Source organism: Pieris rapae, chromosome 20 (genome assembly GCF_905147795.1).
Source record: "Pieris rapae chromosome 20, ilPieRapa1.1, whole genome shotgun sequence".
NCBI lineage: Eukaryota > Metazoa > Arthropoda > Insecta > Lepidoptera > Pieridae > Pieris > Pieris rapae.
In genome coordinates, this window is record NC_059528.1 from 7,007,236 (window position 1) to 7,033,520 (window position 26,285).

At 33.8% G+C, this 26,285-nt stretch overlaps 2 protein-coding genes across 3 annotated transcripts in view; both read right to left on the reverse strand.

Moving 5' to 3' along the window:
- Positions 1-2,015: 2,015 nt before the first annotated feature.
- On the reverse strand, positions 2,016-9,563 carry LOC110995948 (longitudinals lacking protein-like). Its single transcript, XM_022263396.2, has 5 exons — positions 9,392-9,563; positions 9,031-9,150; positions 8,144-8,230; positions 6,009-6,155; positions 2,016-4,761 (listed from the first exon to the last, which is right to left on the reverse strand). Exons 2-5 carry the CDS (start codon positions 9,124-9,126, stop codon positions 4,705-4,707), a joined length of 387 nt encoding a protein of 128 aa, XP_022119088.2. The 5' UTR covers positions 9,127-9,150; positions 9,392-9,563; the 3' UTR covers positions 2,016-4,704.
- Positions 9,564-11,646: 2,083 nt separating this feature from the next.
- Positions 11,647-26,285, reverse strand: part of LOC110995980 — a 28,991-nt gene continuing 14,352 nt past the window's right edge. For both annotated transcript variants that reach the window (XM_045632488.1, XM_045632487.1), the window contains 4 exons: positions 14,866-17,506; positions 14,117-14,744; positions 13,761-13,978; positions 11,647-13,516 (listed from right to left, as the gene is read on the reverse strand). In XM_045632488.1, coding sequence (XP_045488444.1) covers positions 13,261-13,516; positions 13,761-13,978; positions 14,117-14,744; positions 14,866-17,459 — 3,696 coding nt within the window. In that variant the 5' untranslated portion in view covers positions 17,460-17,506 and the 3' untranslated portion in view covers positions 11,647-13,260. The remainder of the gene's footprint in view (positions 13,517-13,760; positions 13,979-14,116; positions 14,745-14,865; positions 17,507-26,285) is intronic.

Below are 26,285 nucleotides of genomic sequence, written 5' to 3' on the forward strand. Positions count from 1 at the left end.
AATCTAATATATCTTAATTTTTTTAATCTATATAAATATAGAATTTTATGTGTAATGTCTATTTTAAAATGTATGTAAAGGCGAAGAAGAATAAATGAGGGTAGTTTGGAAAAATAATTTCTACCGAAATTAAATTATGAGATAGTATATTATACAATTTTTGTAAATTGTGTACTTTCATAGAAAACATATCATTTATTCAGATATAGTAATACCACTTACGAGCCATTTCCTTATAAAAGGCATGAGAAGAAGAACTGGCAAGAGTACGTCGCTTTATTATGTAACTTCAAAAGTATGTAAATTGCATGTATCAGATTATTAATAATATTAATAATTTGTAAATATTAAAAGTGATACGTAAAATGTACGTATTAGCATTTATCTATCATTCCTATTATTTCCATTTTCTTAAAATATTTATTTTGTTATTCGAATATTTTTTGTGGCTATATTCAATAAATATATGTTACAAGTTTTGTGTTTTAATGTATTCCCCGAATAACAATAAAATGTTATATTGGTAAAACCAACATAAAATGGTCGTCTGCAAAGTCGGTTTACGTCATAACAGAACATTGATGAAATGATTGTATAATTTTATTTGTAAAATTGAATCATTTTTATTCAATTATCACGATTTTCTATGGATACAAAGGAGTGATTCCGCATATAGATACAAGGAGTGAGACGCATAGGCCAATTGAGTGGAAGAGAGATAGATGCGGCGCAAGCGTACTGTTACAACTGCTCGATGCATCCTATATGGCTGACATATCCTATGTTATATCCTTGTCATCATTTCTTCCCATGCATCAACAACCTTCAATGCATTCCCATCAAGTCAGTCGTTCTCCTAACTGTCATTCGAGTAGACGTATTCTTAAGTTGTCCTATTTCGTGCTATTTCCTTTGTAAATTATAATATATCTATATCGAAATCATTAAATCTTTTTAAAAAATATCCCAAACAATTTCCGCGTAACAGGACAATTAATCATGCTTTTGCGTGCGTAGTCGGCATTTATCGATTTGTTCGTCATTGTCACGTCAAAAATGTGTTTTTTCTATAACAGAACATACTGGTAACTTTACCTGAAAAGGTAAAAAAGATGTCATGTGTCATATTAGATCTCTTTATAAAGTCGTTCTATATACAAATGTAGCGTACCGAACCAATTCGATTTAGGGACCTTCAAGTAAAGAGCGTACGAATTCTTAAAATGCAGGCAGCGAGCTAGCGAGCCTTCTGGCAGTGCGAGTGTCCATGGGCGGCGGTGTCACTTAACATCAGGTGAACCTCCTGCCCGTTTGCCACCTGTAACATAAATATCTCAATAATTAATAATAATGACTGGATTGCTGGCACCTTTGGGACACCTATAAATAGATGGTATAATTCCACTTACTTTTCTTCGTCGGCAGCTGAAGTTAGTCTACGGTCGCCATTTTGAAATGTCAGACAATTGACATTGTCAATTTCTTGGTACTTTCATTTATTTATTCTACAATAAATAATTTTGATGTGTGTAAAATATATTTATTTTAAGTCCTTGTAATTAAAACTTTTCCATTGTATTAAAGACAATAATCGAACGGTTCTGATTGCTAGGTATCTTATAAGATGTAGGTATATTATCAGTACAGGTGACCAAACCAATCATATCAGTTGTTCCTAAGTTTGTATGACTTTTAAGCCTAGAACTGTATTTGGTAGATACTACTATACATTGTTTTATTAAGACATTTCAATAAATTATTAAAATAGCCGGCACGACGCAATTATTTTTTATTTGTTATCTATTTTGCTTTGTGTTTGTAGTTTAAAGAAAAACACTTTTTAACGGATTATAGTTATGTATTATTGTATTTAAACTTATAATTATAAGTTTAAATACAATAATAATAATAATAATCCGTTAAAAAGTGTTTTTCTTTAAATGTGTAAAAGTTATGTTAATAAAAGACAATACTATGTGTTTGTAGTTCTCAGAATCAGGAAATAAATCAAAACAAACATTATTTTCTTTTTATTATAATCTAAAATTACAAATCTTTCATTACAACTATTCGACGTGTTCATTTATCGCTTTCATACTCTGTCTAAATTACAGTTATACATTTATACAACAACTATTTTAACAAGGGCAAGGGAATGAAATAAAAGCAATAATATACTATAGTGGTAAGAAATCGTTATTACCGATTCCAGTAACTCAAGACTTTATATTGGAACCGGGGATACACGAGAAAACGACCGCCATTCTGAAACGTAAATACACATTGAATGTCATCTGTCATTTTGACACCTCGCGAGACGACATTTCGATGTGACGTTTTAGAATCCGAGTCCGTAAGACATTGCACTCTATGGACACGATTTGTACTAAGTAAAAATAAAGTTCATCGCAATGACGAGAAGTATAAAAATAAAAACTTATAGTAAAGACGTAGTTAATATTACATATTCTATCAAGAACGATAGACAACTGTCAAACAATACGTACGAAGAAACAAATCGATCAAGCGATTGTAAATTCGTACAGATAATACAGAAAAATTTATGTATGAATTAAACTTAATTTATTTAAAAACCAATATGATATGTCGAGTACATACTATTGTGCATAATAGCATGAAAAGTCAATGTTAGCTACTGTTAGAGTCAGGCTGAAATTAATAAAGCGTACTGATCTTTCAAATTTAATTAGTGATATCAATACTACGTATTAATTTGCTCTACCCTAGCACGCGTCCAGGTAATTCTTAGCCCAAAACCACTATGAATAAATTCTGTGAGTCGGAGCTCAGATATGCCTTTAAGCTAGTCTTAAGGTGGTAATGGTAAGTCTGGATGTTAAATTACTATAAATATTTGACTTCCTGGGATTACTTTGAGCAAAAAAATAAGCTTATTTCTAGCGCTTTATAAATTTCGGCCAAAACTAGTGTTCAGACGGGTTAGAACGCAAAGTTCTGGTTGTATTCAACAGCCTCTTATTATTTAAATTAACAATTTGCAAACACTAACTATGCCTGAGAAAATAATATCCCGATTGACTTAATCTTAAATAAATTACCAAAATGCACAGACAAGTTAGAAGACGAGTTGTCAAAATCTGACAGATGTCAGACTCCACTCCGAAACTTGTCTCTGAATTTTAGATTTAGAAAGGGATTCGTTTAAATCTGACTTAATTGTTACTAAATTGCTTACGCCATTATTATGCATGTTGTTGACAACACTTATTCTAAAGCAGAATTAAGGCTCGGTGTACACTTTTCTGGTTTAATGAAAACGGTTAAATCCTAGATTTTATTTGTATAAAAAAATTCGAAGAGAAAAGGGATTTTTGTGTCTTGTGATTCGAATTATAAAATCATCACATGAAGTTCAAAATCAATCATAACCGCTATTTGAAAAAAATTTGCTTACATAAGATCTGTAAATGTCAAATTCGATACAAATAGTGTCAATTGAAAATGACGTTTTGTCTGTTCTGTCTGATGTCTATAGAATATAGCTACATTCGAAAACTGACGAAGTACCTTGTGCCCAGATGGCACAAATAAAAGCCATATTAAAAAAAATACATTCGAAATGACAATGACTGCGCCATATATTAAACCAGAAGAGTGGATTCCACCAAATTAAGGCAACCATCGGTACAGTGTCAGCGCGCCTCACGATGTGAATATTCTACACTTTGGTTGCGGGTAACTCATTCTAAGGCTTCGGCTAACATTAAAAGCTCTAGGCAAGTGTTTGTGGTTTAAAAAAAACCATATTACTAGATTTATTTCTCTATTTTCAATTCCTGAATTATATCGGAAAAATTGATTTTTGAAATTGAAATATGGTGCAATTTCTATAGTTTTTGGTTTACAAGAATGTATACCACCAAAAACATTTGTACTTGTCTAAATTCATTGTTAATACCAATGAACTGTCAATATTTGACATTGACGTTGACAATTGATAGGCCCGGAGTGAAAACTAGAGATTTGACACTTGCCCACAGACTTTACCAATCACTGAATACAAAAACGGTAATATTTACGAAAATATTTTTATATTTAAGTTAGCATTGATGGAAAATAATTCGAGACACCTTATTCACAAAAAGAAATAATTCGACCAAATTAAAAATGCCTTATTGCTATGGCGATGCGAGATGGTATGGTATGTTTTGTAAATGGTAAACCTTTTAGATGTCTGTAACGTTTTACAAGACCAAACTTGTTCAGAAAAAACATATTTTACGGTTCTCAAACATAACAATTTCCTTGGCGTTTGTGACTGGATTTCAAATATCTATTTTTATGAAGGACAGGACAATGTTCTATACCATCAGGCACCACCGATTTAATTACATATTCACAGTAATCTGTGCAAAAATAACTTTTCTATATAAACATTCTCACAGCTTTATTGCTAGCCTGGGGAATATTGGTGCAACAGGTATGGACACTTGCTAAGTTTTGCTTTTGACACAATTCTATAAAAATATATGTATGTCTTAAGTAGAAAATAAACATTTAATTATCTAAAATCCATGAATTCTTCACACACAACACTTCGAATATAGAAATGTTTTATAAACGGTTTTACGGTTATATATATATCTGATTGAACACAGTACAATTTATGTGGTCAAGAAATTAGCAAGTGTCCACGCACAGATTTGTGTTTATATGTGTGTGTTAGCCTTCCCGCTTGATGGTGGGCATCTGTGGAGGCGGTTCTGCTAAACCTTTAACCTGTAATGAATTTCATTTAACATTATTACCAAAGTTTCTAATGGCTTTAGCGAGCAACTCTCATCGATAAGGTCGTAGGTTCGAACCCGGATGTCCACAAAAACAATATGAAAACAGCACTACATCAATACTGCACTTAAATTTTTGTTTTGTAAAGTGTCAGTCGGAATGGGCTTCCATGTACTCTCTGTGTCTCAGTACACACATACAGTACGAATGTGTACAGTATTGGGCTATTGAACAGTATGAAAAGTAAACAGTTAGTAATCTGTATAAAACATTAACTTATTTAAAAAAAAGAGTTACTAAACAAAATTTTATAAATTACAAAAAATATACGTAAAAAACGGTTAAAGATAAGTCCAATGGAGGATATCGTCCTCCTAGACTGTTTTTGATCAAAATATAATATATGTGTAAGAAGTGTGGCTTCAAGCGTGAGATTCTCATCACAGGAGACCAAAAAATCGACGGCATGTGACAGGCACAAGAGGCTAATCACCAACTTGGTGGGCGTTGAAGTAGTACGTAAGCAGATTTACTGCAATTCACCCCCCCCCCTGTTGTCAGGAAAAGTAAGAAAAGTTCTCGATAGTACATATACATGTTAATTTTGGAAAATTCATTTCGTTTTCAATCATAGACTGTGTGGGTAATATGTGTAAAAAGTAAATAATTATTTAATTAAAATCAAACTATACTGCTTACGTAGTACTTACGACGGCCACTTGCTTATTACATTGACAAATGACCTGATGAAACAGATACAGAACTCTGAAGTCACGTCAGAACATAAAAAGTTTGCAGCGCCTATATATATACGTATGTCTGTCTACAATATAAAAATACGACTGGCTAATGAGCATACCCTATGCAGTGGTAGAGCTGTTTCTAGTATGTAATTAAACACTTTATTTATTCACTCACTGAATCACTCACTCATGCATGTTGATAACAGTTGAAAAATAAATAAAATAAGTTAATAGAATGTCATTATTTAAAGGAATTTAGAATTAAGCTTGCTATGGAATAGCTGAGAACCCTGACACAGTTGTTTTATACTTAAAAGGGTTTCCAAATCTTACACATAGGAATACTAATGTACTTAAAATGAATAAACACTTTATTATTACGTAATTTAAGTATAATTAACACATTTGATAAAAAAATTTTTCAAGACATATTTTTCATTATTTATTGAACTTTATGTGTTTATATTTAAATAAATATCAGTTCACAGATCTTACCTTCAGCCTCGCGGCTGTCTTAAGGAAGGCGGGCAACTGTTCCTGCGAGACATTGACCTCACCCGCATACATAAACTCTAGTATAGCTTGGAGGTGGAGATACGACACATCCTTCAATATTATTATTGGATGCTTCGAGGGATTTTCCTGGAAATGTTAGGATATTTTAACTTTGTCTAACAACGCATCCACTTGTAGGTTGCGGAGCGCCCTTTTGCGCGAACAATAGGCCAACTATACAAAAGAATATCAGCCATATGTATAATATATTTGATAATATCCAAAAAGGTATTATATGTATATTGAAGTGTCACAATTAATAACTCTCAGATGAGCCAAATTAGATTTTGTTATAATATTAATAAAAAAATTATAAAGAGAAAAGATTTAGTACGTTCAGTATGTTTGTCATTGGCTCAAAAAGTACTGTACTTTTAATGCTATAATATTTCACCATTGGAATGTTACATTATCATTAAGTAATATTAAAGATCATATCAATATTTAAACAAATGTTTCAAAAATGTCCACCCATGAGAAGCCGGGACGGGTCGCTAGTGTTAGATATTTTTTAAACCAATATCAGTTGTTCCAGCTTCAGAGAAACAATTTTATTTAAACATGAACTAAACTTACGCAATGCAAATCTATGTTATAGGCAAATATAAGTATTTTTGTACAAATTTAATTATTAAAAACTGAATTTATTTATATTATAGTGATATTTGTTAAAAAGTTTAGTAAAAACTAATTTATAAAAAAAATTGGGATAAGGGATACTCTTCTTTAATAAAATCCCAGAGGCTCTTTTATCTCTACCTTTTAATAAATCTAAGAAATGTATTAAGGAAAAGCTGTGTAAAAAGGCTTACTATAAAGTTTATCTTGTTGATAAAAGGGTCTGGGACTAGTGCTGGGCAGGCTACTTCCAATTTGTTTTAAAATAGGTATTGTTTGTTGATTTGCTTTTTTAAAAGAGTACCGAGAGTTTTATACGCCGGCTTTTTCTCTCGACCCGCACCCATTGTCTTCTGGCGATGAGTAGGATGCCTACAGGTTCGAATTTAAATGACGTGGAATAAGTGATACCTTTATGATCTTATGTTCCAAAATAAACGTATTTTATTTTTAATGACTGCCAACCTTAAATCTTACATTAACAAAATATGATACAATCTTACGAATCGGTGGTTTGAATTGAAAAATTGTGCTTATTACCTATGTAACAATCAGGCGAAACTGCGGGTACATAATTAAAATAATAAAGTATCGTCATCGTATATATACATAACATTCTGACGCCCACCACCACTCGTGGACACAATTCGACTTAGGGTACTTCAAGAACGAATTTTGAAAAAGGCCGGCAATGCACTTGCGAGTCTATTAGCAACGTATTATTAGTGTCCATGGGTAGCGGGATCAATTAACATCAGAGAGTTTACTGCTCATTAGCCTTTTACATAAAAAAATATTAGAGTCCATACATATATATTAAATACATAACATTGAATTTTCATTATTAGTATGAATTACTTTCATTAAATTCTTGTTAATTTTGAGAAAATTTTTCTACCATAAAGAATTAGTTGAGAAAACAATTTAAACTACTGTATCGACTACTAGAATGTTATATTTAAAATATGTGCTGGAAAAACTCATAAGGAATTTTGATAAACATTAAAGTAGCAAATATTTCCTCATGGCCACATTGCATAATTATTCTAAGTATGTAATCAATACAGTAAATACATTTAAATTCAGACAGTAAATTTAAAAAACAAAAACATCTGTTTAACATATCTGTAATGATAACAAATGCATATCCTTTGTTATTGGTATACTTCATGAAACTATTCATTTATTCAAAACAAAAAATGCTTTGACTGTAATAAATTCCCTTGATATGAAAACAGACGCATAGTTCAGGCACAACTTGTTCGGGAAAACATATGTTCTTCTGTCTTCAAAATCAAATTAAATATATCTAGGAATTATTAATAAGTACATTAAAAGTTTCTAGTTTAATTAACCTATCCAAAAATACTTACTTCTTCACTATAGTCTATTTACCTATCTCATTAATAACATATATATAAAGCCATATATAATCTTAACAATATAATAATGCTCACCTCTAATAAACTTTTAAAATATGGACTACACGCAGACAGGACCATTTTGTGGGCTTTGCATGTTTGTCCCTCGCAAGCTAGTGTTACCTAAAAAATATTTTTATGTGCAATATACATTTCTTTAAATTTATGAACTACCTGATTTGTCGCATGAAGATCAGAGGAGTCAGAAGCTTAGCTTATTTAATTTTACACATACCTGATAATACAAAAATTACTCCAAAAAAAGATTAACCTGCTGGCCTGATAGCATTGAGATATCATTAAGTAATTTAGAAATATATGTCATATAAATCAAACACAATATTCATAATATTCATATTGTAAATTTACTCATCACTAAAGGTTTTTTCTGTATGAAGATGAAATCTTAGATAAATTGTAATACATTTGAACAATTTCTACTTAGAGATAATAAATAGATTAAACTTAAGATTTGATTTTATCAGTAATTACTTTCTACTAAACCATATAAAATGTCTTCATGTTAAAACTCTAATTGTAAAATAAATGTGTTTTAATTGCAAACAAAATGAGTATGAATTCCCAGAAACTGAATCTGAGAAATCAGAGAAAAAGGGTTTGAAATACATAGTAATTTCACACATAACTGATTACAGGAATTAAAGTTACAAGGAATTGAAAGTAATTCATTACAAATTGCAAAATATTCAACTATTTTTTATTTGTATTTTGTTTACCCTGCAATATTAACTGCATGGTAAATAATAATTACTTTGAGGCAGAGGCCTTGATATGACTGAATACCAGCTATGTTGTGTGCATTTTAATGCTAGGACAACAATGAAAGTAAAATAACATTGTGTGCATTCTATTAATAATTTTAAGAGTTAATCTAAGTCAAGGTAAATAAAAAGTGGACTTACATCAGTAAAGCTTTTCTCGTCTCGTAAATGCCTAAACGATGTCACCATATTTGTTTGGAAATCGTTCCATTTTAGGAAAAATTGTTGGTCCCCCATATTGATTTCGTATTTTCTAAATTACTGCAAAATTAGAAATTGTTATAACTAAAAATAACTTTCGCTTTAAGTTTTAACGACTGTTGGGCCGTGCACAAATACAGATGTTATTTAATACATTACATATTCAACGGAATCATAAAATGTACATGATAATCGGTGCAGTATTTCTACGTCACTAATAGAAATGCATTTCTGATTTCATAGGAAATAATTAGTATAGCTTTTCAAAAGATAAATACAAATTTATTACACGTTCCCTTACCGTACGAACTATAAGCTTTAAAATGTTAATAAATCCAAGGGCGACACGTAACCTTTCACAATTACCACCTTAACTTAAACAACATAAACGATTGCATCTGAAAATAAAGACGCCGTCTGGCATAAATTAGCGACTTCTTTCTATTTCTTCAAATTCCTTCAAATCTTCAGTCATGTATTTTGTGTTGCCATTTTATTATTATAAATTTTAAATATCTATTAATAGCTAGGTTTGTGAAAATAGTATTTATTTTTATATATTATTTTATAATTATTCTAATGACAATATAAGTTAAAATTACTTACTTATGAAAAATTTAAAACATAGATAAAGAATTATGTAGAAAATACCACAGATATTTTTCAAATGTAGTTCTGTACTCTGAACAACGACATCTAGTGTTCAGTAGCATCATTTTGATATTTCCCACATATTTGCATTAATTGTTGCTTTTGCGGAAGTTATACAAATCTAATACTGATAACTAATACGTAATAATATACCGAATCATACTTATAAAAACTACTGAATTAGTTACGGTAGCGATTTAGAACGTCGCCCGAATTGGGGATTGTAGGAAGGGTGGGGGAGGAGGGTATAGTTATCACCTCCACTTTCACTCGCCGGAAACAGCTATTTAAAAAAAAAAATAAAAACAACCAAAATAAATCTAACCTTACCTAACCGAAAATTAGATAATAATAGGTTTTTGGCAGCTCCGGCGCTACGGGAAAAGCACCCTTGCGTAACAAAGCATAGGCATTATGCAAGCCATATAGCGGCTAAGTTTTTACGGTTTTAAAATAACGAAAATAAAATAAGAAATAGGTTAATAATTTCAAAGCTGATTATTCTAAAACATTAAAATTAAAAAATTAGGAATCAATCCATTAAGTAACATCGATTTTTTATGCAGAATGTCACATCTCTAACAACCAATAGAACAGTAGAAAATATAATATATTTTTTTATACTTAGTTGCAACTCCGGCAGCAAAACTCACTTGGCACCTCCAATCCCCCGAGACACCAAACCTTACTATTAAAACATTCTCGAAGCTGCCAATAATTTTTTTTTATAATTATTTATTTTAGGTTTTCAATTTATCGTACTCAGGCACGGTTACCTACTCTTCATCTTTTGCCTTTATTTTTTTTTATAAAACAGGGCAAAAGACAGTTGGTTTACTTGATACCGCCTCCCATGGACTGCCACAAGGCTGCAATGCAGCTTTTTAAGAATTGGAACGCTGTTTAGTTGATGAGGCCTATGTCGAATTGATTCCATAATCCTTCAAAGGGTGTTGGTGCGCGGCACATAATGCCTTGTAATGCGTCTGTTGTATTACTTATTTTGCCTGTAGCCGATAAATCCGAACTCTTCTTAACACACACCATAGCGGTAGAACATGGAGAGTCCCTACACCTCTACGCAACGCCAAGGTTTCAAGCCTCTCGAAAAGAACGAGTATGAATTTGCTTATCTTTTATCAAATTAAAATAAACAGCAACATTATTATAACTATGCCACGATATTTTAGTCAGTTAAGTTAGTATAAAGTAAATTTGTAAGTAGTTAAAGTGAGCTTGTCGCGGCGTCCATGCGTCGGGTTGTCCCTCTCCCTAAAATATGGCGAGGGAGCCGATGGCTGGCCATGCGTCATACTCGTGAACGACTACTTGTGGTGACTGGTCCTACTTGAATTCGTGTATGCAGTGATATTACTTGTTTCCACTACATATTTGCGTGTTGTTCCCACTAGAATGTAAGTGCGTGCTCCTATTTCACCATGCCTCCTGCTGATAGAGGACAAATCTTTGTTTTTAATTGATTTTATTATTCTTGTTTATTTTAGATGTCATATGAAACATGGTGTAATGGCTCCTTGCAAAAGTTGTGTAAAAAAACATGGCGATTAAAGTGGCGGAGAGTTTATTGCCAGTTCTTCTCTTCCGTTCTACGCCCTTGATTTGAGAACTGGCAGTAAATGTAAATTCACAAATAATTTAATTTTTTTGACGTTCATAAGTGTACTTGTTTACCAATATGATTAAAGATATTTTTGTTTGTTTGTTTGAAACATGTTTTTAGTTAAAACGCCAATGCATTAATCTGTACAGGTACATCATATAACTAACTTAAAATTTAAGATATTTTTTTCCGTTGTCTAATTTATTAGTAATTAAATCTAGTTTAATAACTGTGCATGAATTTTTACCAGGGTTCAATTTTAATGACTAAATGATACAAACAACTAAAGCAATACATCTTTATTGTATTATAAATCATAATGTATTTCACAAAAATTCTTAAAAACACTCATATTGCATGAAGAGAGGCAAAAGTGAATCATAGTAAATACGCTTACATAATTAAGTATATAATATTGAATATGTCATGCATCTTGTATATCTTTAACTAGCTATATACTAGGTAATAGTAAATAACACACTACTATCCAAAGGCCAAGCGGTGTTGCCAAAATTCCTTAAATTTACCCTTAATTTACGAGATTATTCTAACACATAACATTAATTCTCGGAACATTATCGAATACTAAATTTAACAGAATAAAAATAAATTACATTATCTATAATTGACAGTAAGCAGGATTGTCATTATTTAAACTTAAAGTGACAGTTACATGAATTGGTATCATTTTGACATTTAATAAGTACACAGATTATTATTGCTTAACTCTTTGAAGCGAAACACAGAAATATATTAATAATTATCTCTTAAACACTACGCTCATAGCTTAGATAATTTTCTGTATATTTGGTATATTATATGCGTTTAATATATTACAAAGCATTTTGGACTTAGGTATATTCTAGCGTATGATTCGTCAATCCACGAAGGAGACTGAAATCCCTAAAACTAAATTATAATTTAAAACTATCGAGTTTTTAACCCACCTAATAATATTGCTGCACCAAAATACTTATTTACTATACAAAAATTAAAAAAATAAATCTTTCAATAACAAAGTAACGAAAAGTTAAAAATTGTCAAAAAAATTACTGATGGTTTAAAGTCCACCGAAACTTTGGTTACACAATTATAATAAACACGAGATCCTAACTTCTTAAATAATTTTAGTCTTTGTTTTAAAAGAAATGCCATAAATTTGAGCAAAATAAAGTTTACTTATTATAAACATTACCGGTACATCGCGAACAGAAACCCCGCACAATAACCATAGACTATAGAACTACCACTAAACACGACTACATTATAATTATTTACATTCTGAAAAAGAACGTAGAAATTTTACGGGGTTTTGGTAAATCGCCGTAGGAACTAACGCTATTATTGAAAAAGATAGAAAATATTATTAATTAAGACTACCTTAACTCTACTCATTGGTAGGTTGGTTAAGAGTTACGCTTATTCGAAACTGTTTGGTAAGCACAATTAATGACTGACTAGACAGATTTGGGCTTTCAGAATAGGATGGGATGAAGAGAGACGACTAGATGGAAATGCAAACGTGTTAGTGTTACTTAAATTTTATAATGTACTTTAAAAACTGGCACAACTTCGTAACCCAAGGCATTGAGGACGGTATAGATTATATAAGGCATGTAAAGGCACCCGAAGCGATAATTACGCGGTAGATGGCGTTGAATCGATGTCACTCGTTCGTTGTTTAAAGCATAAGAAATCTAAACGTGTATAATACAGGAAACCTCTTATTCTTATACGAATTTATCACACTTAATTGTAAATAAATTAATGTATTTTTTAGTGTTTAAGAGGACACGATGCCGCTACTCGCCACTAGGTGGCGCTGTACTCAAGTTTAGTTTTAGTCCTCGCGGGGCCAGAATGAGTCTGGCTGGGGTGACGAGGACTAAAGCGTACTCTCATTTGTTGACTCCCAGGAATTTAGCAGCTTCGTCGGCGGATGAGAGAAGTTTATTGATGATGGTCTTGTCCGGAATTCCTAGAAGCTTACCGATGAGGTCGCTTCCGTTTTCGCCTTCGTTTTCCTCGGAGGAGTACTTCCGGGACATGTCCAGCTTGATTTTCTTATCGTAGGGCAGCGAAGGAGGTGAGTTGTTGTTGTTCACGTTGTTTGGGATCTCGTTTCCGGAGCCTTCGTCGTCTTGGTAACGGTAACTAAAATGAAAAATACTATTAAATTCATACACATTGAAAATATGAACTTGTAAGATAGATCACTATGAAGCATTATTGCCCGATATAAAAAAATTTCATACGCGAAAAAACAATTTCATATTTGTTTTTAAAAATAATTTAAACATTGAAATAAACTAAATTTTGAACGTATATATTTAAAACAATACCGGAACCCATTTTGTCAGTTTTCTGTCGTCCAAATAAATAAAAATACAGTACTTACCCATTAGAGGCATCGATGGGCGTATCAGGTGGAGTGGTCTCTTCGTCGTCAGTCGCCTCTTCGCGATGCTTCTTGCGGTGACGCAGCATGCTGTGCTTGAGGGTGAACCGGCGCCTGCAGAGGTCGCAGGCGAAAGGTCGTTCACCGGAGTGTGTGCGCATATGTCTGCGCAAATCCTCTGCTGACCAGAAACGACGCACGCAGAATGCGCATACCACCTGAAATTTAGGTATTATACTGATTAAGATAAGATGCTTGAGTTTTATTTATGATATATTATTAGATTATAAAATTTTAAAGAATAATGAAGTACTGTCATGTTTTAGTTAATACCTAAAAGTGATACTTCAACATACCTTTCTGTTGGCATGATCTGGAAACTTTCCCCTATCATCATCGTCAGCGCTTTCGCTTCTATCGCTGGCCGCATCCAAGGCACCCTTTGACACCAACTGCTCGTACTCCACCGTGTGATTGGATGACAGATGCCCCAAAGCCCCATTCCTGTCACCAAAAGCCGCTTCACACAGGTGGCATTTGAAAACGAGCCCAACATCAGATTCTTCCTCTGGCAATGGCGATGGAGGCGATTCTCCGCTGCCATGACGCGAAGACATATGCTTCTTCAACGTCTCCATTGAGGAAAATGTGCTGGTAGGACAGGTGGCACATTTGAATGGTCTTTCGGGTACTGCTCTGGTGTCATTCGGCGTTGGGAGTGTGACAGGAATTGGTTCTGCCAAAATAGCCTTAGCCGAGCCTCCGTGTTTTCGCAATAGGTGCCGATCGCAGTTGGATTTAGTTGTGAAGAGGAGAGGACAGTGGGGACATTTGAAAGGCTTTTGGCCCGTATGGGTGAGGACGTGTCGCCGGAGGGAAGAGGACCAAGGGAATTTGCGATGGCAGTACGGACAAGAGACTCTATTTGGCGCGAGACTGTAGGCTGATTTTTTCTTTGGTGGCAGGTTTGTGTCGGACTCCGATCTGGAATTTATAATACATCATAAGCATATCTAGATTATGTATTTGATTTTTTAGAATATGTATATTAAATAACTTTGTGAGTCCACAGTTTTTAGGTTGTATCAATAATAAAAATACTTACTTGTTTTCATCGCTGCCAGAGTTATTGCCTTCACTGGTAGAAGCAACCAGACCTTCTTCATCCTCTTCTTCATCAGACCGCGTTGGCACTACTGCCACATCTTGACTTGATGGAATACTTTCTGTTTTCTCCGAAGGTATAGGTAACGGCTTGTTAATGAGGCTTCCAGCTATTTTTAGATCAAAGTCTTTGTTAATTTCCTGTTGCCGCGTCGCCATTAATATTTCAGCTGCAGCTCGATGTGCAGCGGAATGTTCATCTATCTTTTCATCCGGTTCCTCATCAATAACTAAAGCGTCCTCCTCGTCTTCTTCGTTATCAGCAACTTCGTCGGAGTCTCTTCTTATGGGTGATCGGTCTAGTTGTGTTGGTCTTTCAAGGTGTCTAGCCAAAAGGGCGTACTTCACACGATCAGCTAGGTTTTCAGAACCAGGATACGGTGGTGGCGCTCTCGGCGTTGGCCGTCTTATACTCCAATGTTGCGGATGTTGTTGTTTGACGTGACGTTCCATGTTTGAGCGCAATGTGAAACGAGCGGAGCACTGTGAGCATGAGAATGGGCGTTCAGTGCGGTATCTACGTTGTTTTTGCTTAGGCATTAGAATACCATTCTTTATAACCATTTTAATTGGATCATTTTGTGGCACACTATTATGTTGCGGAGATTCAGGGTGGGGCGGGGGTGTAGGCGTTGTGGACACTTGCAAAGGCTTCTGGTCTTCTTCCTCTGGCTCTTGTTTAGGCTGAATTTCTTGCTCTGTCGAAACGAGTCTTCCGCCTGACATGCTTAAGCCACGAATTATCTCTTTTTGAATACGCTGTTTGATTTCGGCAAGTTCTTGCGAATCAGTCGGGTTGGGAAAGATGGAAGATTGAAGAAAATAAGGGTTTAAAGGAAATGATGGCGGCAAAGGCAGTCCAGGCAAGCCGGGTACTGCACCAGCGTATAATTGAGAGAGCTGCGAGGCATAGTAGGCTGGATCTAACTTCGGTAGAGCGGTTTCAAAGAGTCTTTGCTGAGCCAAAAGGAACCTTGTTTTCTCAAAGGCAGCAGCAGTGGCCGCAGCTGTGGAATCAAACGTAGGTCGCGGTTGAACTTTAGGTTCGTCGTCATCAGCATCTCGTTTCTTCTTGCTTAGGTCAAGGACATCGCAACTGTTGTTGTCACTTGTACTCAAGTCAACAGGAGTTTCTTCGTTGTAAGTTTCTGAATGTATTTCGTTTGCTTTAAATGTAACATCAGGTGTTCTGAATTCCGGTATTTGTGTCAGTTGACCGATACCTTTCACTTTAATTCTCGGCAATGTTTGGTCACATTCTCTAGGTGTTAGCGTTGGTGTTTCAGGTAAAGATTTAACTAATGAAGTGACCGGGTGCCTGTCAGCGATAAATGTTGGAGAGTAATGAGTTAAAGGAGTATCACGACCTGTGGAGTCGGTGCGCCTTTCAATATCAGGTGTGTGGAATGCAAGAGACCTTTTTACTTCTTCCCGTGCAAGCTTCGAATTTACTTCGTCATTATTTGGATCTTCTGAAGGGTGGTAAATGATAGACCGCTTCACGTCTTCGCGTGTAACCTTGGCATGGCGGTTTCGCAGGTGTCTTTCACAATTTGCTTTAGTTGTGAAGGCATAGTTACAGACGGCACATTCGTATGGTCTGTCACCGTTATGTGTCCGCATATGGCGCACTAAGGCTGCTTTATCGAGAGACGCATGAGGGCACATATTGCACTGATATGGACCAGGACCAGTTCCGCTTAAGTGAACTCTATTATGACCCTTCAAAGCTCGAAGATTTGGAAACTTAGCAGGACATAAGCGACAAGGAAATTCTCCTCGAAGTTTCATACGCCTGAACTCAGCAGCAAAATTATCTTGAGTTTCTTCTGGTTCCCGTTCTTTTGATGCGGTATCCGGGGGAGTGAGTACAGAGCTCTCTAATGCCACTCTTGTTCCTGTTAATCTTTCTAAAAGACTACTTGCAGATGTGACATTTAATATGGATTGAATGTCAGCCAAATCCCTTGCAGCATCAATATGTCTAATGCCATTCCCTAAATGTGCGTCATCGTATTTCGGAGTAAATCTCTCCATAGGCGGTGTTAGGGTTCCAGGAATACCAAAAGATCTATTTCTTAGATCTAACTTAGCAAAAAAGTCCTCCCGACGGTCTCTCTCTGGACTAGGGATTCGGGTAGACAAGCACGTCTTTCGGTGTATATCCAAAACTTGTAAACAAGGGAAATCTCTAGAGCAAAATTCGCATCTATACAGATGGCGTTCACCAATGTTTCTATTAATATCGGAGAACTTTTTATTTGCTAAATCACCAAAGCCATACTCATCATAGTTTGTCTTAGCTTCATCGCCATGAGCGGTGAATCGGTGGATGTCAAAGGCGTTCATAGAATCAAAGCGTTGAACGCATTTTGGGCATTCAAAACGCGCTGTCCTCTTATCTAGAGGCATGGGCGATGGTGAAGACGAAGCTGCTCTCTTGCGAGCTCTTCTGCAATCCTCTTCATCGCTCCTGTCCGAGCGGTTATCGCTATCAATACTCATGGTTCTGGTGGCCCGTGTTTCGATCTTCATTTCGTCAGCATCAAATTTTGCTTCACTGATGACTTCTGCTTTGATTTCTGTAACAACAAACGAGCCTTTTACAATTGATGTTCAATGTTTGAATACCGCGGGCGGCTTTCATTTTCCTATTCCAAGAAAAGTTGACAATAGATGAGTCAGTCGATTCTGACGAATGTATTAGAACAGAGTTTATTGTTATGGTAGTTCCTGTTATCGTTTTAATAGATTAAAAATCGACCTGGTACGGTAAGAGGTTTGGATCAATAATTATTAGTAAAGTTACATTTAGCGCGTTTAGTTAAGAATGTTTTAAGCGTGAATCATAGGGCCTATTGTCACAAATACGGCAAGGGACACGTCGTTTGAAACTCAAATAGACTCAGATAAGAAATCGCGTCTCAAATGAAATAATCAATACAGCTCATACTACGCTAAGAACAAGGATTAAACAGAGATAATGACAGATAACTTTTATTATTTTTTATCAATTGGACTTTGATGTTCTGTCGGTCGTGGCCGTTACGGTAAATTATTATAGATAAACCACACTATATATGCTATGTCACGAAAGTAGATGAAACAAGAGAGGTATGCCAGAAGAGTAACAAGTGGAGATCCATTGTGTCTGCCTACACCACCGGGAAAAAGGTGTGAAAAAATAATTTGCTGCTTGCTAAGCTTGCTATAGCTAACTTATAGTCAGTATCGTACATATTATAAATCACATATTAAAAGATCTTCATCAAAAGCTTTTAAACAAACCTATGTCATTGGTGGCTGATAAACGGCTCAAATATAAGAGACTTTTTTCCAACTTTGTTTGTGCCCGATCGATGTTTGTTTTTTTTAGAAGTGATTTTTATGTCGTAAATGCCAATTAGAAAGGTGGCTTCTGCTTAGTACCGGTGACTTGAATTGGCATTGAAATATATAGCGAGGGAATGCCTAGCATAAAGGGACACTACCGAAGGGACCGAACTTTTATTTTTTTAATTTTCAATTATTATTATTACGTACTCGACTAATCATAATTATTAGTTGAGTCTTCTCAACTTACATGGTAATAATAATAATAAGGAATAGTGTTCAATTTATTATATAGTAAAAAGAATACTTTTAAACTACGCAGAAGAACTCGCAGGTAACTGCTAGTAGATAATATCCGCAAAGGCGCGGTGTATTGAACGCGGGCGGTGGTTGGTCGGAGAAAAATCAATACCGTCAAAGTACGACGTCACATGTAGATAACTTCGTGGAACTTGAAAGGTTTCATGATTTTGTTATATTTCAGTTCAAACTGAAATGACACTTGTTTTAGGAACAGAATTTTGTGAATCCCCGAAATCAGACTCATGAGAATCTTCAGTCATGACTCACTGAGAACCTTAGACAAGATTAATTAGTGTATATATAAAGCAATTGAATATATAAATGTATAGAGTTACATCCATTTTAATTGAAGAAAATATTTTTTTTAAACCTTACTAATTTATCCTTGACTGTGTATTGAAAATAACATTTGAAATGAACATCCTTTTCACATCATTATCACGCTTTCCGGGATACAAATCAAACACAAAAATATGGCTACACACAACGAACCACATTTTTTAAGTTTTGCAGTAATGGTTTGACATATAACATTTTATGACTTCGTATAGTCTAAAGCACGTAGAAAAACATTATGGCATAGTACAATGGTATAGGTGTAATATGCATATTATCGTAACAGTACAAGGAATATGTAATTATCTAAAAACCTCTCTCACCGAAAATCATTGGAAGCACATTTGTACCAGACGACGACTTCAATCAGCAAATTTAAAAAAATACTTACGACCGAGATGAAATTAATATAGGTATAGTATATTTTTATTAAATGAAGTATTTTATAAATTTATATTCGACCCAGATCGATAAATTCACAATTGAATGGACTTTATACACAGATTAATCATTCTAATACGCTTCACACAAGAAATGTTGTGTGTTATCGTTATAGCTTTATATTTTATGCAGGTGATAAATCCAGTCAAAAATTATTATTAGCCTGCGTGAGTCTTAATTGTCCTGTGGTGACCTAAAACCACTGGGTTTTCCCCTGAATCATACGCACGTCAAAATAATCTCGGTTTTCATTCATGCACGTAGATTTGTGTACATGCAATTCATTGTGGATTTTTATCATACAGAAGTTTCACAATCCCGCCTGATGAGTGAGATGCGGACTATTGTAGCCTGTTTGAGATTTTGTTTACACTACAATATAAACACTATCCTTACAGTCAGTACGACAATGTCGAAAACGAATTAAAATATATTAAAATACATATAAATATGTCGATAGTCTTGGATAGTCTTGTAGGCGTCGTAGGCAGGTGGTATCGCCAACAACCTTCTCCGTTGCACGTAGTCGTATTTAGTCATCGCTGGAAGCCTTGCGATACTGTTTTGGAAAGAAAGAAGAAGCCTTCTTCTCCTTAGAAGAAGGAGTTCCTATCTTTGACTGTTTTTAAAAGAAACTGTCCCAATCGTGTATCACTTGGATATGTCAACAACATAGGGGTGAAGTTATTATATATATTAAGTATTTATAGCACAAGTTGTTGATTAAGAAAAAATGTATTGGTGCTTATGCGGGATCGCATGACACTTAAGAGGTGATGGAAAAAAAAAATTATATAAGATGCTCTGAGTGTTAAATAATTATGATTATATTTCGAATGAATCATGAATTTATATCAGCAGGTCAGTAAAATCCAAATTAATATACTATGGGTGTAAATTAAGACCAAGTTGTATTTTTTCTAACTGTAAATATTATAACTGTCATTGTCATTATTCAAGTCTGTCAAATATTAACAGATAAAAGTATTCTCGTCACATATAGCGGGTAGATCAAGGAAAATTGTTTCTAATATGTCGCTTCATAAGTTTTGTCGTTTTCATTGACCTATGTATATAGTTTTCAATACATAAACGGTGTCATATAACATAGGTTAATGTCAGAATCTTATTAATTAAAAAACAGCTTATTCGCGGAATCCATTTTCGTCGTAAATGCGATTTTAGATACAAACATCCGGTCGATATTATCGTGTTTCATTTAAGAAATTTCATTACCAAATAATATTTATTTTAAAATACAACAAAATTTAGTAATGTCTTATTGCTTTGTATTGCGGTTTGGCAAGTCTTTTTTGCGTACGACTCATATCCGTGAGATCCTGCGCTCAATTCCCATATTTTTATCCACATTTTTATATTATAGGGGGCAAACGAGCCTGCGGGACGCCCAAAAAGGGCAGTCGTCGCAGCCTATAGACACCCATTTTAGTGGGTGCGTAGCCGGCTTTTAAGGGAGTAGTACGCTCGAATTTTGAATAGCTGTGTTCTAATTTAAAAAAAAAGATCTTAAAATCGATTAAATATTATGATAACGTAAACAAATATCAATGAAATGTCCTCATTATATCAGTTGATTTATCATATCTGTTAAAATGGATTATTTTGAAGAAAAAAAAAATGTATAGATAAAGATGATTTTATCAAATAATACATAGAATAATGAGAATCATACTTATGTATAAAAATTACAATTATAAAGAGCGGCGGAGAGTTTCTTCTCTTTCGTTCTACGCCCTTGATTTGGGAACTGGCAGTAAATGTAAAATTAGAAGCATTTAACATTTAATATTTATTTCTTTTTGACGTTCATAAGCGTACATTGTGCCACCTAAATGAATAAATGATTTTGATTTGGTTAATGCATGAGGGTTCGAACCTTCGACCACACGACACGCTGAAACCACTAGACCAACATTGGATTTGACTTAAGTCGATCTTGATTATTGAACTTTGATATAATTACACAAATAAATAAAACTTATGAACAAATTCTTACATTTTCTTTGAAAAATATAAACGCAATACGTAATATGAGAAAGGGCGCGTGTTACACCGTATCGTAACACCGTTTCGTAGTCCCCGAAGTCATATACTATGGGTAAGAGTCGAGACTTGCTAAATCAATCTTCGTACGTAAGTGGTTTCATATCCTTCTATCAAATTCTGTTTTCGCTGTGATGTAGAGACATGCGGATGTTATATCAAATTTAATGTGAGATGCGGGAAGTCCCATTGTCAATATATGTAATTTCGAGTTTCCTGCTACGACAAATCTTACTATATATAAATATAATACATTCCATTCAAATTTTCAAAGTAAAAGGCAGTTTAGAAAATTGCTGGAGCTCACAAATGGAATGAATGATGACGTGAATGTTGATGCTATTCAAATTCTTGACACCAGGGAACTAGTGAGATGATGAAAAGGACAAAAACAATCCAAGTAGTGAATTAGTGTTAGCGCTAAAATAGCACTTACACTAATTCACTAAGTGAAAATATAGAACACAAGAAGTGTCATTCATTTAATAGAGGTAATTGTTGGACACTTTCTTATGTATCCTTTTTAGAATTGTTTTAAACTATTGTAATAATACAAATAATTAACAATTAGTAAATAGAAAATAATACAATTTTGAAAAGGCAGCATTACCTTCGTATTGCGACACTTATTCGTTGAAGGAACGCACCAACTTTGGGGTAATGATGACTAATAAATTAAATTATATTTTTAGTAAATTAATTCTAAAGCGATAAGGCCGCCAGTTGCTTTTCACTCAAATTATTTTTTTTCCTTTTATGTAATGCAACGAAGTGTTAATAAATAAATAAATTAGGTTATATTTAAATTACTTATTAGTTAAAATCATCAGAATTTACTGAACTTTCTTACTGAATTTCTACATTATTAAATTCAGCTTAGCCATTAACGAACGTAAAATGTAGTTATTTATAGCATTTTCGTTGCAATCACTTTATATGTTAAACAGTTCTTGTCTCGGAAACCTGTTTAATGATAGTATTTCTGATGTCTACAAAAGCGAATTTTATCAAATAATTTATTTTTGGTATATTATAATAGATTTTCCAGAACTCGTCTTTGAAACACCTAACATTGGTGATGTTAGCTTAGGAGCGTAGCCAAAATATGACTTCCGTATCAATCTTACGTTTTTGACCAACAGGGATCATTTACCTACATTTCTAAGACATGATTATCACACTTTTTGGAGTTATATGGGGATAAGAAACATAACTATTTACTGACAAAAGAACCAGCTCATCAGGCTTCAGATTTGGAGGATTGTTCCCTTTGGAGTCGAGATTCTTGGGCCGTGGGGTTCACAGGCGCTAATTAAAGATATAAGTCTGTGTCTGGTTGGTATACGTGTCTCCAGAGCTTGTGCTATCCTCGTTCAACGAATCACAATACAGCGAGGTAATGCTGTCAGCGTTAAAGAATTATTAAAAATTCTATTTATCCATTTTTAAATGTTATTATTACATATATAAGAATATTGTGAATAAATATATTAAATAGATACATAATATTGATTTATTACTTACTTGTTTTTATAATCACACCAACACCTGTTTAAATGTTTGTACATTTAACAGGATGATAGCGTGATCATTCAATGCTGAACGCAAATTTAGTAAATACTTTTTAAGTCGCATTAAAACGTAATACGACATTGTATATTTTAATGTAAATTATGATGAAAGACAAGAATTTCGACTTAATTCGTAAATTATTAGAATAACAATAGTTAATATGTAGAAATTAACTTATTCAGAGGTAGTGTTTCCGAACCAATTCAACTTGGGTCCTTCAAGATGAGAGCGTACTTATACTTAAAAAACATAGTGTCCCGTCCTATCCAAAAGCCCCCTGTTCGATAAAAAATCTGATACTCGAACAAATTGTAAATGTTTCATCAATAAAGCATATTAGATTTTTTTTGAATCTTCTTTATCCGCGTTGGAAAAAAATATACCGTCACATACAAATATATAATAACGAAAACAATTATAGTAATAATTATGTTACAATAAATGAAGTTCTGTAATAATATTAGTAGTAATAAGGTAAAATGAAATAATTGTATTATTTGTATTCATGTCTATGGTAATAAAAGCCTTTTGTTAAACTATCTTATTTAACTATATTTAACCAATTTCTGAAAAGTTGCATATAGTAGATAATTTTTCGAAAAATAAGGTCATAAAGAAGTTTCATATCTTTCGTGCGTACTAGTACAAGCACACATTTTTTATTTCTTTATATTGCTTTTCTTATTATGAGACTTCAGTGAATAAAAGATCTGTGTTCATTTCGGTGTGACACACAAGTTTACGCAACAGCATTTGCGTTTTTAAATCTGATGAAACTAATATTTCAATTCCTGGAATTATTTTATGCTTATTTCGAGTGCATTCGTTGAATTACACTGCTTATAATTGTTTTATTAGAAATGGCGTTTTTATTAGATTTGACATCCGGTCCGTGAAAATATAATATAGATTTTAAATTATAGAAAAATCTTTTATATAAGTAACTAGGAAGGCAACACGATTCAGGCAACAGGAAAATAATAATCTAAAATAAATGAAGTGTGAATACTGAAACTTTACAGCAGCAAAAACATATTTATTTAAACATAGCCTCTTTTATAAGTCGTCTACATAAACACTTAAACCATATACACTATCCTGCTTAATCGTGACTTATGTAATTTATGAACCGTAAGATTAAGTTTTACTTATTTTGAAGAAAACTTTTTTACCGAATTGAAGCTGTATTATTGTAAACTTATAATTATTTAACATAATTTTAAATTTATCCGACGTTTCGCGTGCTTTACAGCGTGCGTGGTCACAGTGGCTTTATTTCGTATAAATTATCCAGCGCTCCTCGCTCTTTGGAACCTCTTGCCAATATCTGGCGTTCAGTACCAGGTTTTCTTCGGTAGATTCAGAGACCTTTTTGGGTTGCAGAGCCAGTGATTGAGTAAATTGTATAATTTATCAGTGTTACTTGTAATTTTTGTTTTTGTTGATTTAATGCACTTTTTTTCTTACTAGGATTGTCTGGAAGAGATCGCTTATTAGCCATAAGCTTCACATTCCTAGTTGTTTATTAGTTTTAATAAATAAGGAATATATTTTTTTTGTTTGGTTACGAATCAATGTTAATATGGCAACTAAGACTGAATTGTTAGTAAGCAAAACTAAATATAAATATATTATGGGAAGTAAATAAGTTATTACATGATAATAATAATGATATGATGCTGTCAGATGAGGTGAAGAACGTTTAACTGAAAAATAATTTTAATTCAAGAACAGAATTTCAAATATTTTCTTATAGAGTTAATTTACATTGGCAAGTTGACTTTAAAGACAACATGGAAAGGACCAAGGAGGAGGAGAAGGGGTAGAGACATTAAAAGGTGGATATAAGAAATAGAATCATTAGCAGAAAGCGAATGGAGAAGGAAAACCATGAAGAATTGTAAAAAGCTACTGAAGTAAGCTATGATATTACGAGAACAAGAAGAAAATGTAACAAACGTTGTGAGTATCTCGGACATACAATGAATAATAAAAATATCTATCGAAAAGATCAGGTTCACTCAAGTTCAAGAAAAGGTGTCAGGTAGATGCCGTGACTTCCTCCTTCCCGCTTATTCGGAATTTAAATCGTCCTATCACCAGTAAAAAATTTTATACCTTGCAACACCGGCACACATAACGGTGTGACCATAATTTGATATGACTGGGACGTCGTGGTCCGAACGGTCGAGTGGCGAGCATAATTCAAAATAACACTGTTATAATCTTCATGTGCTACATATAATGTGGAATTAAGATATAGCATAGGTAAGTATTTTTAAATATCAATACTGATTGGTACATTTTAAGAAAATATAATGCTTTTCCGACATCATTAGTTGCGTACTGTAAGGATAATGATTTATATATATTTTTGAATAAATAATATGTATCTTTAATATCAATAGAATCGACAGATTGACGAGGACTTATGATGCCGTATTAACAAAATAAATATATAATTTTGGCTGAATAAAGGTAAGGAATAGATTTTATATAGTACTGGCAGTAGGCTCATCTGAAGTTAAGTGATACAGCCCATGGATACTGCCAGAAGACTAGCAAATACAGGCTTTTTAGGATATTGTTATATGAGTAGGATTTCGTATTGCCTCGATGTCCGATGATGAAACTTAGCAGGCAATCAAACGACGATTAACTCAAACTGAAAAAATGTAACACTAAAAAGTTTGCATTTCGAATTTCGGATATAAAAAATCACTGTTATAAATAGCAGTCGTAATAATAAATGATTTTTAGAATGACAATCTGTGACGCCCAAGTCAACGGTACTGAATTACTGCGTATCCTAAGACATCATTTCACTCCATTGACAATTACGTGGTTACAGCAATGGTGTCGTTTGGTTCGCTGGCTCTGGTGGCCATTGTTGTTAATTTGCGTAAAACGTTTCATAATGAATTGCTATAGAGAATTGGGTTTCACTTGACTTGGTAGAAATGTGGATTTCGGTGGCAACTGTCGGATGATTTTCTGCTCTGTGGTCTCACGTAAAACATCTATGCTTAGAAGGATTAATTTTACTAGATAACATCTAGTCCATCGTTGCTCAAGCAAGTTTCTCAAGGGGGGTCGCGACCCTTGGGGAGGGGGAATCCAAATTGTTTTAAAACATGGACACAGTCTGTTTGAATAAAGTAAAAACTACATATAGGTACTAAAGATTCTATATACATATTTATTATAATTTTACAGTGACCCTCAATTTAGAAATATGTCGTCGATTATTCCGCCATTGAGCCGAACTAAGCCATGCCCCTCCCCACGATGTGTACAGTACGAGCAAGTGTC

Coding starts and splice junctions, on each gene's coding strand:
- LOC110995948 (XM_022263396.2), bottom strand. CDS start 9,126: ATGGGGGACCAACAATTTTTCCTAAAATGGAACGATTTCCAAACAAAT. Junction 6,156..8,143: donor ATTTTAAAAGTTTATTAGAG/GTGAGCATTATT, acceptor TAACATTTCCAG/GAAAATCCCTCGAAGCATCC. Junction 4,762..6,008: donor AGACAGCCGCGAGGCTGAAG/GTAAGATCTGTG, acceptor AATTCATTACAG/GTTAAAGGTTTAGCAGAACC.